The sequence below is a fragment of the Anopheles darlingi genome, chromosome 2 (genome assembly GCF_943734745.1).
Source record: "Anopheles darlingi chromosome 2, idAnoDarlMG_H_01, whole genome shotgun sequence".
Classification (NCBI taxonomy): Eukaryota; Metazoa; Arthropoda; class Insecta; order Diptera; family Culicidae; genus Anopheles; species Anopheles darlingi.
The window spans coordinates 57,380,797-57,395,790 of NC_064874.1; the positions used below are offsets into that span (position 1 = coordinate 57,380,797).

The 14,994-nt window shown below is 49.0% G+C and overlaps 2 protein-coding genes across 5 annotated transcripts in view; both read right to left on the reverse strand.

Moving 5' to 3' along the window:
• The window catches only part of LOC125948733 (NADH dehydrogenase [ubiquinone] 1 beta subcomplex subunit 10), a 6,528-nt gene extending 5,865 nt beyond the window's left edge, over positions 1-663 (reverse strand). The window contains exons 1-3 of one of the 4 annotated variants that reach the window (XM_049675074.1): positions 561-663; positions 380-487; positions 4-139 (exon numbers count right to left, since the gene is read on the reverse strand). In XM_049675074.1, the coding sequence (XP_049531031.1) occupies positions 4-139; positions 380-467 (224 nt within the window). In that variant the 5' untranslated portion in view covers positions 468-487; positions 561-663. Of the gene's footprint in view, positions 1-3; positions 140-379; positions 488-542 lie in introns of all 4 variants that reach the window. The other 3 variants (XM_049675075.1, XM_049675073.1, XM_049675077.1) reach the window with 3 other exon arrangements.
• A 675-nt stretch (positions 664-1,338) lies between these two features.
• On the reverse strand, positions 1,339-7,886 carry LOC125948738 (eukaryotic translation initiation factor 4E-binding protein). The gene is made up of 2 exons (XM_049675086.1): positions 7,318-7,886; positions 1,339-2,887 (listed from the first exon to the last, which is right to left on the reverse strand). The coding sequence occupies exons 1-2, from the start codon at positions 7,463-7,465 to the stop codon at positions 2,649-2,651; spliced, it is 387 nt and encodes a 128-aa protein (XP_049531043.1). The 5' UTR covers positions 7,466-7,886; the 3' UTR covers positions 1,339-2,648.
• Between the last annotated feature and the right edge of the window lie 7,108 nt (positions 7,887-14,994).

The window sequence follows — 14,994 nt, forward strand, 5'->3', positions numbered from 1 at the left end:
CACTTGTCGCGCCGGAACTGTTGGTTGGCTTCGAAAATACAAACAGCGTCATCGGTGTAGCACTGATCGATCGTTGGGACACGGCGGAACTGCTGATGATACCAGGGATAGGTCTGGCGATTCGGTTCAACGATTTTTTCTGCAAAAAGGACATTCCGGAATGAGGTTTGTTTACATCAACTCGCCTATATTGTTTTGGTGCTGGAGGTTAGGATGAATTATGTAACGAAGGAAAGATTTAGATAAACGGGTTTTTACGGTCGATTAACTAACCGGAGTCGAATTAATTTTGGTGGTATTACTTTATCAAACAAACACCACAAAGACGGAACAGGCAGGATGGTGATGATGGGCCGTAAAATAAGTTTTCTACACTCACCGCGGAACCAAGTTACCGGACCGTCGATAGTTGCGTGGACGGCATTGAGGAAGCTGTCCAATGGATTACGGGCGGGAGCCTCTGGCATCTTTGCTTCCCTTTACGAACCTACAAAATTAGAATGCATTAAGTTCAAGGGAAGACGAGATTTCGTTAAACTTACTGTTTTCCTACAACTTACAAAAACCGAGAGTCGAGCCGCAAAAATCCTTTTTTTGTTTCGCAAAACCGATTTGACAGCTGATTGAGGTGGCCCGGTTGGCCATCGGTTTTATAATCCGTGTGAACCTCACATCTTAACATAACATTATATACAAGAAGCTCCAGAACGATCACATATGATGCCAAGTTAAGTACACATTTTTGAAAATTTTTAAATTTTCGATCAAAATTATCGTTACGCTTACTTATTTCGGAGTGAAGGGAGGGTGGGGGTGGGAAGAGCTGCAGCAAGATCTCCAAAAAAGCTCAGGAACAACCTTTCACCCTTTCATCCTGCATGCGGAGTACGGCAAGGCCCGTTCTGGCTTTCAAGGGTAGCCAAAAAAAGAGCCCCAAAGTCAAATTGAGATCGACCGGCTCTAAGGGACCTCCTCACGCCTCCGGCTAAGACCCCTTACCCCAGAACGGTTCTTCGGGAGCTGGAGATTCTGAAGAATTCTGTTGACCTCTCGTTACACTTGTATTGACACTTCTTTCACAAACAAGTATGATTGTAGAATAGGTCAATCGTGCTAATCCATGATTCTCCCGGGTGTGAAAATTTTAGCTTTTGATGAAACTGAAGACTTCTTATTATTTTCAGGACCTCTTCTATTTGGTGTGTTTGAACGAGCGTTCGAAGCTGGCGAAAAAAAAAAGATTAACAAACCGACGAGTAACGAGCAGAGCACCGAAAGCGCTTCATTGTAATCAATTCCGTTCCAGCGCAAAAAGTAAGACAGTATAAATACTAGCGATTCGTTTTCATTTCAATAAGTAGACTTTAGTTTATTTCGACATGATACATACGTTTACTATCAGCTTATCGCGCTTAGGTTATGCTTTCATTATATACGTGTTTCATGATGGATTTTTTACCAAATAAAAAAACCATCCATCTGACTTCTGTGACTTTCGCACTCTGTTGTAAGATTCAGTACATCAACCCACATTATGTTTCTCTTTGAAAAACGCGTCCTACGGCTTTGCTACGGGGAACAACAGCTAGATAAAATAGTATCTCCGTGTTTGATCCTATTTTGTACCTCGGTACCTCTGGTACCTAATCTTCCAAAAACGATGTGACATTAAAATGGGCAAAACAAAAAGCCACCGAAAACGCGAAACGCGACACTAACGATCTGCAAAAGGTGCTACTACTTTGTACCCTTCTCAGTGATTCCATTGTGCTACGGGCATGGTATTGCTACGGAATTAAGTCCTATACAGTCCTCGCATCGCAAAAGGGGGGGTTGTTTCCCGGTCCGATCTCTGGTCAGCCGTCAGTATGCTACTCCACAATCTCCTTAAACTCATCCTTTCTTCCCTCTCTCTCTCTCTCTCTCTCTCTCTTTCGATAAAAGCATTCGCAATTCTTGGGCTGGATTAACAAACGATTTGCAATCAATTGACTTATACAATAGAAACATGAAAGATTCCTTTTCCACTTCCCCCATCGCGAAAGCCGGACAGAGGGCGCAAACGAAAGTCGATCATGGATATCACAAATCACCGGGGTTTGTGAGGGGGGAAGGAGGGGTGCGCCGCACAACAGCGCGTTGACACTACAGTTGACCCCACTTGATAACCCCCTCCCCGATGATGCGAACCAACGTAATGCTAATGGCTAATTAAAAAAAAAAAAACTTTAATCTTACTACCGAAGGAACGATAAACTTATAAAGTCTACCACCAACGATTCTCCACCCCTCCTGTACTAATCACTCCCACCGCTTTTCCTCCCTCGTTCTCCTCCTGTCCTCTTGCTCCTCCTTCTCCCCTGGGAAAGCGTCTAGCGCGATAGCCTTTGCCTTAATTGTTGCAACAAAAAAACAAGGGGAAAACAATCTGCTTAACCAATCCGGCGCCACCTCGGAAGAGAAGAAGTATGTGCTACACTAAAAATCGATCAGCTAGTGAATCGAATTAACAGATAAACATGGGTGGCGAAAGATCGAGAGCGCCCACCCCGCCCCTCTACTCTACTCTAGGATATAACCGCACACCACACTCCCATTCATCCACGGACGACAGAGCTCTCCTTGATCCAGAGAGAGAGCGAGAGAGTTTACAGATCCATATCGAACTGTTCCTGATGCTCGTCGTACTTGGGCGGCGAATTGCGGGCCGGTTTCTGCTGATTCGGCTTCGACAGCGACAGTGTCGAGAGCGGTTTGGCACTAGCGCCACCCGTTGGGCTGCCATTCGCACGCAGCAAATTCAGCGGCACATTGTTCGGCGGAGTACGGGCCAACGGTGAGTTCTTCAGATTCATCAAGAACGCACGCTCGTACACGATGCGAGTGCCTGCAAAGAGGGTAAAAGGAAAAAACGGGGAAATTGATTAATGCTTGAACTAATCTGAACTGTGGAATGTGTAGCATAAAAGCACTCCTCGATCGACGACGCGATCCTCAAACTCCCTATTCCACCTTCATATGGGCACAGGAGACAAACATTGTAAATGTATTCTCTCTTTGGCTTCCCATTTCAGCCGAATGGCGAAGGGGTTTCACATTTCGCGGCTAGATCAGTTTGACCTTCAACGGTGTATGCTGACGTTGCGCTGGCGCGGGCGCGTGTAGCCCCCCCATCCCCCCGCGAGAGTCTCTTCTTTGCGCTGTGATCAGGAGGAGACGTGGCCACATCGCCATTATCGTAAGGCAAGGAGGTGGTGGTGGTGGTGGTGATGGTGGTAGTTGAATCGCAAATTTTGAATAAACACGCACGTCCGGGGAAGCGGGGATGGGGACAACGCCGGAAGGCGCGCCGAGTGGGATGGAGAGGTGTGTGTTTGATCATTCGCTTAAGCGAAACGAACGAAAGGCAAATGTATTTTTACATTAGCTTGTCCTGTACATATCACCGCACCGCACCGCACCGCACCTCACACCACGTCTGTTATAGGTTGAAAGGGGCAAATAGAGAAAAAACCGACACACACACACACATGCCACCGGCCGTGTGGCCCCATAGCCCACCAACAGTTTTGTGTGCTGGAGAAACAGATTTTACCATCTCCGGTGTGCGCCTGGAACATTCTCATAAACCATCTGCGCTTATCAGCCCATCCACCGGGTCTCTGGCCCTCGTGCATCATCCCGTGAAATGATCTGGAAGCCAAAAAAGCTACGAAACAACCAGTTCCAGAGTTCATGCCATGGCCACACGAGGTGCTGCAAGCGATCACATTTGACGATCGGTCGGTCGATCGTAGGCGGCTTCATCGTTTGTCACTTTTTCGTGTAACAAACGCACATAAACCGTAGGTCAATGTACCATCAGGCGGTCGGTTCACGAACGACGAGAGGACACGGCCAAATAAAACCAGGAAGAGAGGACGACGATGGATTTTCGACGGCCGCGTGAATGTCGAAATCTCGCGCCATTTGGCCATTCTCGGTGCTAAATTTATCCGTGGATAGCTTTAAATTGAATTGCCACCACACATGATGCTGGGGGAAGGGTGTGTTGTTGCAGCCGATGACGATCGTAAACGACGACGGGGGGTTTAAGCGTGGTACCCCACCATTTGGGGGGTCAGATGTCAGGGAACAGAAACATTATGAGCGACGAGCTCGAGCTTCTAATAATTCCGGGCAGTTTGAGCCAATTGACGGACCACAATCAAATGGCAGCAGGCGTGTAGCAGTGGCGCGGTTGCAGAGGAGGTAGCGATAGTTACCATGACCATGGCAACGGTGGTCTCCTTCTCCAGTAATTCCGTCCCAAGATATTCCTTGGGGCCACCACAAAAAAAGGTGCCTTAACGAAAGTCACTCGTCCATCGGGGCGAGTTCATGAGTTAGTTATGGTCCATTAACTCGGTCCACCCGAACTTGGTCTGCTAGCTCTGGGTGTGTTATGGGGCCTATAGTGGCTAGAATCGGTATCTGGGTAAAGGTTATACCTTCTCGCAGTAGGCGCGCGCGCATTCTACTACTACACTCCATCCTGTAGTGCTGCGGCGCGACTCGACTCGAGGCGTCGTGTGTAACCGGATTTGCAATTCTTCGGTGAAGAGGTCTTCGAGCTCTGAGGGGGTGGTGGTAAAGTGGTTATTTTTAAATGACCCTAAACGGTTTACAACTCCCCCCACACCATGGTCCTCCTCTTGTGGTAGCGAGTAAATTACGTGTTACGTAATGTGAACGAGAAGGAGGAGGAGATAGTGTGTTTCTCGTCGTGTGTGTGTGTGCGTGTGTGTACGACGCACCCCGTCCGCACCCATCCAAAATCGACCGCGACCTACTACCGTCCATTTGGAATCCATCATTCGTCTGATAATATTGGCGAATATGGTGGCGATATGATGGGTGAGGCGCTGCGGGGAAAGGCCTTGAAAGCTCCCAAGTCCCAGCCTGCCACGATTTGCGCCATCCGATCGTTGACCCAATCGACAACGGAGGCGCAACCACCAATGTGCTCTTTTGTGTGTGTCTGGATTTAGATTGTGTGGTCAGCCGTCCAAAGGCAGGGCGGGAGAGCGGTCCCGGTTCTTATCGCGGGATGGCCGACAATGCGCTTAGACGCATGGCAACGCATGGCAACGCATGGCAACGCATGTGGCATTGGAGCGGTGTGCAAAAGTCCGTCCGTCCGTTTAACTGAGTTCTAGTGGAACGGTCGTTGTCCACCACCAACCGAGAAATCCAATTCCGGCACTCGCACGCACACGCACAGTCGGTGCGCGATGATATCTAGGCCACTTTCTGATGGAACTGAAGTCGAGAGTAATATCACAGGAGATAATAACAAGGGCAAAAAAGGGAACAGAAGTAATAATAGAAACTATACTGTCTCTGCAAGTTCAAGCTATTCGTCCGGTGGTAGCTCGAATCGAAAGTAGATTTTAGCTAAGGACTACAAGTTCTGTTTGTGGAACGAGAACGAGTTTGTGTTGGTCGAAACACCAAACCTACTCTCGATCGTCGGTGGGGACCATAAAAACGTGTCTGGCTATTCTCGGCCCACAACAACCTGGCTGGCTGGCTGACTGGCTGGCTGGCTGGCCTCCTGGCCACGATACTTTATTACTATACTGCGCTGATAGCATCGAAAGCATGGTCGCGTTTGGGTAAAACACTCTTTAAATCTGCCCCAAAAGTTGGCCTACATCATCATCGGTACAAAATGGTAACCGGCCACCATTCCGAGAGAGAATATTAATTTTAAAACAAAGAAAAAAAAACCCTCCCAACCCGTGGGGTCACACGGTGGAATGGAGGGCCGCCTCCGAGATGCGCCAGCCTCCCCTCCCCCCTCGGACCCTCGGACCCGCGAACCCATGCATTGCCCAATCCGCACAACATCGGTGTCGGTTGATCAGAGAGCAGAGTGACGACGACGGTCGGTGCTACGAACCGGTTTTTCGTCGACGCACAGCACACTAGACTCGCGATCATCTCACACAGTCGCAGGGCCGCGTGGCCACCCTCCTATTTCATTAGCATTCGGTGTCACCAGCGCGGAATGGGGTGGTGGAGTGCTGTATGAGGGAACGGTTTCCTTTGTGTGTGTCTGCGTGGAGCGAATCCGATTCGCGAATGAAAATGTGATCCGCAAGTAGCAGGCGGACGACTGACTACCTTGCCTGCTATATGAGTTGGGACACTCGCTGTAGTGTAGAACATCAGGCGACAAAGATTCAAAAAGTGCCAAGCAGCCCGGCGTACTGTGTGCGTCAGCCGAACGGCAACACCAGCAGTAGAGGCCAATTGCCGACAACAGAGAGTGTGTGGTGGCATGTGATGGGAATATTAAAAATAGAACCCAAAGCCCCCCGCCACCGCCATCGCCACCGTGCATCCCCCATATGGCCGATCGGTCCGTAACGCGGAAGAGGAATCGAAACTACGCTTCGTAGCAACGACGTAAGAGGGGAGAGCAGAGCCGGCATCGTGGTGGCGTGGTTATTCTTTTCTGGTACACTCCAGAGCCACACCGCCACACATGTGTGGCGGCCTTTTAGGGTTTCCGTCATTTCCACAGTGGAAATGCAGACATCTGGAATAGATAAAAGGCATTCGTCGTCGTTCTTTGTCTCAGCGTGACACACAAGGTGCTTGCTATTTATCGAAACGCGAAGCCTACTGTTTGCCTATTGTCTACAATACTATGCGGTGGCCGAGCCCCCAAAAACCACAAAACAGAACAGAGGCATCGATCGGCGGTAGCGTATTGCGTAGTAAGCTAGAAATGATGCAACATACGATGGCCAGCATGGGATGAGAGCCAGGCCTATGTGCGATGTTGGCGTTCGTTTGGGCTGCCCTTGAATTCTGTGTGCATGCCTGTATGTGTTTGTGTGTGTGATGAATGGAGAAAGTGCTTTCATTCTCTAAAAGAGCCCGAACCCAAAACCGAACCGAAGAAGACCTTTCATCACTGGTTCGCGGCAATCCCTCGGTAACTCCTAGGCCCACGGATTCAAAACACTGAACGCACACACTAGCACGCACACGCCCTTCAAAACATCAACACGCCGGTCAGCGGCCACGATGATTCTCGAGACTGCGCACTGTGACGATTGACCCTTTTGGTTTCCGCCGGGTACGGGCCGGGGTGGTGCGTACGTGCGTTCTGGCACGTCTCACACCATCCGGACAACACACACTCTATCCTCGTAACTGTGTCCCTTCGATTCGCCTACTAGAGTACTATCGTAGTAATTGCCTACTGCGTTGAACTTTGCTTCAACGGCACGGCCCGCCGGCTAGTCTCGAACGATCGCTTACCTCCGGGGGTGGTCGAGTAGAGGGTGCCACCGGGTGTGGACGAGTAGAGATCGGGCAGCTCCGAGGCGTCATGGATTAGTACCCGCTTCGAGGGGATGGCCTGCGTGATGGAGGCACAAGCCTGACGAGCGATCGGTGACGCGGACATTCTGATTTCTTCCTCTTCCGGTTTTCTTCGGGTTGATGCTGCTTCAAATACTGGTTCTGGCTTGAGAACACACACACACGCACATACACGCACAGGTGCGCTTTTTTGGCAGGATACTAGATTGCGCGAAGTAGTTTGTACTACACTTTCAGGTTCTTCGGAAAGCGGATCCTTCCGTTGCTGGGGCAGTAGTAGTTGGTGGTGGTAGTAGTCCGGTTGAGACTAGAGGTACTTCTCAGTGAATGCCCGATGGGGTTCGCTGCTTGGCAGATCGGCGTAGAGGTAGCTATAGCTTTCAGCTTGCGACGGGTTTGATGTCTCTTTGTCTCCTGGGCGCTTCCTACGGCGAACGAGGACGAGAACAAATTCTGACTTCAACCCGTGTTCTTTGACTACCTAAGCACTCACTAGGGCTTGGCCGCGGCTCGCTTCGCCATTTAAACCCGCACCAAAACAACACCAACACACGGACCGAGATGTGGTGTGCGTGTTGGATCCGCGTCGTCGCGTCGTACCACCGCCGGTCGCTGGCGTTCTTATCTATCTGCTGCTGCTGCTGCTGCTGCTGCGCGTGCGGAAAGAGAAAGAAACTCCAACAGTGTGGCCGTTCGCACACAACATCGGCATGTGGGGGGGAGGGAGTGCCGGTTTCGGTTCCTTGGTGTGTTGTCGCATCGGGGGTGCGGAACTGATACGAGAGCCGTCTAGATGGCTGCTCGCCGCTCGATGAGGAAGCGTTCCGGGGTAAGAATCGTCGTCTATGGTCGACCGTTTGGCAGAGCAGCTCGTCTCATCCATCGCGAGCCACATGATAAGAACAATGTTGCTCCATCGGTCCCTGATCGGATGTGGATCCGAGTGGATTCGCATTCGATTCGAGCACGGCCGGCCGGACTTGGTCAATGAAATCGATGAATCGGAGCCGCGGGGGCTGCTGGTAAGCCGGATTGACGGGTTTTGACTTTTGGGCACGTTTCTCGTTCCGGCCTGATAGTTCCTGCTCAATTATCCATCTCTCCTCGCTGCGCTACCCTCGTCGCTCATCCCACGCCCCACCACATGGACACACCATAGCCAGAACACGTTGCTCCATCGCTCGCTCGCTCGCTCGCTCGTTTGTTCGTATACATTTCTACGGCGCAGTTTCTCAAAAACACTTTCTTCTTCTTCCGCAGCATTCTTCTCAGCGTGTTCACCCCCCCCCCCTCCGTTTCCGGGCCTTCGTGTCCATCCAATCGGCTGAAGGGGGGGCTAGTATGTAAACAGAGAGAAGCCACAGCTCACGACGACATGCGCACGCAGTGTTGTGCTGCGAACATACGACGAAAACGCAAAATCTTTCCTCGCGGACCACACGGCCAACTTTGCTTCGCGTTGATCCCTTGGAAACCCTTCACCGAACCCCGACTCAGAACCATTCCACCGTTCTTGCGGCCGGCTTAGGTATTGGCAAGTGTTTTTAGTTTTTTACAGAAACCGGCATCGACGGATTGACCGGCGGATAGCGGGGTTGCCTAAGACGAACGTGGTGTCACAGAGGGGATGAAGGGTTCGGGAGGGGAACACCGGCATCAACAACAAAGTGTGCGTGTGCTGAGCACCATGGATACAAAACCTGCCGGTAAACGACGAGAATGCCGGGGTTAGGGCTGAAAAGGGTAGCAGTGGAGAAGCCGACTGCGGGGTATGTTGTTATGTGATTCTTGGTTCGCTTGTGGCTCCACACGGCCATCAAAAACGGGGGATAGTTATGACAAGATTCTTAGCAGCAGAGTATTAACATGACAAAAGCCACACGCATTACCAAGAGATCCACTTCAATCGATCGGTTTACTGGTGGAGAATATAGTTTTATGGCTTGAAACATTCCATTTTTTTAAGCAGAATAATTCTGCAATGACAATGAGATGGTGTGAAACCTACAGATATTTCTAATATATTTTCCTGGAACAAAACTAACTCGTCTACAACAAAAAAATCACTCCACACTAAATCTAAAACCATCTTCTGAATTCTTAATGATACAAGTACAAGTATCACTAAATTGTAAGACAAAAATAGGTGGACATATAATAAATAACTACTACTACAACGGGATAGTGACCACCGATAGGTAGTGGCGCTTTGAAAAGTAAATTAGCTAATATCGCATCAGAAAACCACAAGAACGCAATAACCCGGGGTCGGATTGGTATGCGACCATCCTCCAGATGTGGATCTAGCTGGCGTCGACCTATTTCCCAAGTTGTCGAGAGTTTGCAGATGTAGCAAAGTACGAGAACTTTATCGGATATCGGAATTCCCCATCGAGCAAGACAAAGAGTGTTTGCACAATTTGGCGGAGGCCACCACGGTACAGAAATGTTCAACAAGCTAAAAACAAACGATACAAACTCGAACCACGAGAAACACGTGTTCCTCGGCCATGCTGCGGCGAATGGAATTTTGTGCCGCGCCTATTCCGAACCATGCTTTTTTTTGCCTGGATTCGCTGTTCACCATCGCATCCACCATACCGTGTTAATCATAAACTTCTATCTAGTGCACGGGAACTAACGGGAAGGGGTGTGGTGCGAGGTGAGACCTGGTTCCCCAGGTTGTTTTTACTTTTAACACGAATGGGCAAAGGAAAACGAGAGGAAGAGTTCGCATTACATCATCTCTTCTTCTGCCGTTTGTTATAGACTTCGACAAAGCATCCAGATAGGAAGGGGCAGAGAGAAGATGCTCTACACCGTCATTATTATGAATCTACAACCAGCGACCTAGTAAAGTCTGCCAGCCGGAAGAATTGAAAGCAAATCCAGAAAATTAGCCAAAACAAAAAAAAGCGCGTCGAGATCTGTCGGTCGGTCGGTAGGTTGGTTGTGTGGAGTAGCAGAGAGGAGGGAAGGACGGGAGCGACAGGGCGCTTCCTCACTCCCTACTGTCCTTCCCTTTATCGCGCTGAAGGCACGCATCGAGCATTGGTCGAGCGGTGTGGCGCGATGTGTTTACAAACACCAACCACGGAACCGGTTTTTGCGACTTGGCAAACCGGCAAAGCATGGGTCATCCTTTTCGATAAAATGTAGAAATCGCGTGTTCCGCCAGCGGTGCGGATTAATCTATAAAAATGGGTCTCGCCCAATTCCGCAGTCAATCTCACCAGGCCCTGACCTGGTGTGTGTGTGTGTGTGGCTAGAGCTTGGTACCGGCCCGTTGGTAGCTCGGCAGCAGCTGGCCAGGCGAATGTTTCGAATAACTTCCGACGCATAAAGTTGCTCACGTCGTTGTAGATGCTAGATGAGATGTTTTCTATTCAAACCCGCTCTCGCTAGCCCCAGCGCTGTAACTGATTGTTTTATGCAAAAATAGGCAATTGCGACTTGCGACCAGCGCAGCAGCAAGATACTTCCATATCTCACGCGAAGTAACTCTCGGGAGACCTCGGGAGACCTCGACAAGATTGAACGCGTCAATCCACTGACTGACGCACGAGTTTACTGAATCTGCCTGATTGGCAGAAGCACCTCGACGCGAATCTATTGGCCACCGCGCAAAACCACGAAACAGCACAGACAACACTTTCGTGCTGCTGATACTACGTGCTTTCTTGGGGTCTGGACATGTAATCTCGCTGAGTTGACGACTTTCCTGGCGAAACCAAACCGGCTCGAACCGGATCAGTGGACGGTCTCTGTTGATTGGAAGGTGGACATTGAGGCGACGGTGGCTATTTTTTTCCCCTTCTGTTCCTTGTTCTTTTTATTTTTGGGTGGCTTGATACTGGTTCCATACATCGTGCCAACGACAACCTTATCACTCTTATCTCCGATAAGAGTGAGCCCGGTTTGTCAGCAAGCAATGTCTACAGGCTTTTGGGCTTACGCTGAAGAAAAAACAAAGACGCCTCGTTGTAGTCGGAAAGGGGTACGGTGGGGACAACAGTTAAAATGTTATTTTCACTGTTGACAAGAAGAAGGAGTTGGGTTTGTAGAAACCACGATAACTCGCATATGGACCCTCCGTGCACACCGTTGCGGACAGAGCAAGAGTGCAAGGTCACGGCACGTTGCTTGAATCAATCGATATCGCTTGAAGATGACCGTAAATGGGATCGTGTGCAAGAAAAGCGGTTAATCTCATGCCACTGTAATCGGTGCTGATTGTTCGGTGCTGGATTACTCAATGCTGATGCTATCAATTATTGAAGGATTAGTAAGGAAAATTCATCGGTTCTGTTGTGGTGCAAAGAAAAGACAAGGTCATGCTGATCAGCTCTCACTGCACGATAACATTCACTACTGGCTACCTGATGTCTGGATCGTAGGGTGCGTGGTCCAAAAGAGGTATCGAGAGAGGACCGACATGTGTCATTCGGTACCGGTCTTGGAATAGTGGGCAGCAAATCAATCTAAAAGCAGTGTCACTGCAAATTGGCCCAGCTAGTTGTGCCGCTATTTTTGTTCTTGATATAAATAAAAGATACAAGATCATACGCAATACCCTGAGCGACAGACAGCGTGGTGTGAAGCACGTGGTTAAGGTGGCGGTGTAAACATGAGGTAAGCGGACCGCAACAGACCGCAACCGTCGTGGAGATCGCAACGGAATTCAGTAAATATTTTCAATCTTGCAGCCCGCAAACGGTTGTGTACTTCCCATTGGCCCACTGTTTGGCCTGTGATGGATATGTGCGGCAAACGCTTATTGCGTGCTGAGCATACGGGTCAATATGTTCCACTAATGCACGGGTCCCAGGTCCCAGGCATGGTAGCTGTTCCCTAGCCGTATCGTGTCTGTGGGGAATCCATCGTCCCCTGGTGCCCCGGGTTTTCATGTGATGGAAACACGGAACCAGCGAACTATGATATACGTTGATAAACTACGGCTCCACCTCTCGGGCACACGACTCTCTTGGGGGGGTAGGGTTTGAAAATTCCTTCAAAAGTCATTCCCTTCGGGCTCCGTCAAAATGCGTTGGCTTTTGGTAGGCCGTGGTGCAAAATCCTAGCAACCTCGTGGTTCGTGGTGACCGTAGTGTGCGTTGTTGAATCACAACATTTTACATCACAACCGAATTCAGCGCACTCGGGTTTCACGTAAACACTCGACGTCTGTCACAAGCCGTACGAAAGAAGTAGAGCCACCGACGGGGCCAACAGTGGTTGCCAGAGATTGTTGAATCATAGAGGAGAAGACCATTCTGATGACACTTTTGTGGTGTTGTTGATCACCCTGGTACTGTTTCTGTTCTGCGTTGTTGATACGGATTATGAAATCGAGTTCGATGCAATGATGTGAGATCATTCCAATTTTTATCTATTAGGAAAAATAACTATTCATTCTTTCGTGTACCAGTGATTGAATGAAACTATTTTCCACGTGCATTAAGTAATGTCATAATCAAAGGCTAGTGTCGATGGCTACGACAGTTAATATGCACGAATAAATATTCCTTTCTATTAGCATTGCACTGAAAGATGCGGATCGTGAATAATGTTGCATAATTTTTTTAAATTTTATCTACCTTGAACGGAACTTCACGAGACCATTACATTGAAATGTGTGAGTGAAGCTGTAGTGGCTGCCGCCCGAGACATGCATGGTCGCGTTGCGTAGCGCAGAAATGTAGTGGTTCTTTTCCACTCCCATGCTTATCAACCAAAAACAAGACGATGCGAAACCGGTTTGATTCCCCCGAAAATCGGAGGTCTCCACTTGGTAAAGGGCTTCAAAAACAACCCGAGACCCAAGTATATCGGCCACTGTGCGTCTCATACATCCACAAACACATACACACACACCCAGCAGACGAAGGTCAGTATTTGAAGGGCATGAGTGATGGGGGAAGAAGGGCAAGGAGGAAGGGATAACCATGTGAATTGAGTCGAGCCCCCTTGACGTATCTTGTTTGGGGTCCACTCGTGGCCAGTAAGAGATCTGCTTGGGCGACACTCTCCCAAAGCAACTCCCTTTTATGCTTGTCTTCACCTTCACCGCAGCTCGTCAAGCAGAAATCGTTTTGGTTCGATCACTTTCCTACTTCATGGTTGTTGAAGCCATGAGTGGGTAATTATGGACATTAAACGGTTCACGTTAAAGGTATCCCCTACAATCATGAATCAGTTCGTTCGTTCGTTCGTTCGTACAGTTTGCAAGTAAAGTGCAATGACCCCCTCGCCCCGACGATGTTTCATGCTCTGTGAGTTTGAACTCAAACTACCATCACACGACGATGACTTTTAGTCTCAAACAAATCGTTGAATGTTAAAAATAACACCCCAAAGCAATTTAATTTATCTACGGCACATGTCTCGCCGATTGCTCGCGTGTGATTAATCTCGGAAGCAAATGCTACTAAAAGTGCGCTGAAAATGAATTCGTTTATCACGCGTCCACACGCTTAGCGCTTGGGCTTTAGAGGAGTGATGTAGAGTGTGCCTCGTGGAAACGCACGAGGTGTTCAAGTGTTTCCTCATCGACCGTATTTTCATCAAAAACTCAAAGCTGTTTGCACCACCGCGTCTTACCGTCGCAAGAACGTCGCTTTCTTTTGCTCTGACTCACCCATCGCGTAGATAACCATTATCTTGCACACCTTGGCAGTCTACGATGCGAAACATGCTGACCAAGGGTCATAAATGATATGACTTATTTCTTGTTTCTGCGATTTCGGGCAAATTACAACGGTGAGTAGTGAGATGCAATAAAAAATTCAGTTGCATCAGCTGCTTATGGACTGTGCCTGCTGGATTGGTTGTTTATCAGGCCCCACATTAACCCCCGGAGGCCACAAACAACAGCTTTGAAACATCTTTGTACACAGTAACGCCGGCTAGTCTCGTGGGGTTGTGCTCCAGTGCCAGTCGGGACGCTTTCTACGCTACGCGATCGTTAAGAATGCGACATTGTTGAAGGATGAATTCATAACGAAACGGGAATAAATGAGACATTAGTCACTGTACACCTAGCCCACCTTACTAAAGGGAATTCATACAGTGGCAGTGTCTGGAAGAACACAAGGCTATCTTTGAAAGCCATTGGATGATTCATCACTGGCCACGTTTTTGTAAAACAAGAACCATCGCCAGTGGTAGTGGCGATAACACGCTAAGCTATCGGATGATGCGCCAATCACCAATCGGAAACTGTGCCTGGCAATGTTTGAAGACAAGCATTCCCCATCACACAAGAAAACGCAGGCGTAGTTAGGGACTTTCCAACTTTGCGTGAAATTTATTAGTACAGCTGTTACCCGCAAAGGCTCTTTGAAAGGCGCAACAATGACTCAGTAACAGTGTAGGGTTTGCAAAGCTCTAATAAGTCAAACCAACGGTCCATCGTAGCTCTTCCTGTCTACAGACTCTTGTCAAACACCATTGCGCAGGAAGTGATTTATAGCAGCGCAAATTTCGCCAACATTCTTTCGAATGCATAAACAACAAAACATAAGCGAAGATTAGCGTTCACATCTCACAACGTAACGTTGCCATCGGCGGGCCTGTCTTCCCACCGCGAATGATCAAAACGACCATGAGCGACGA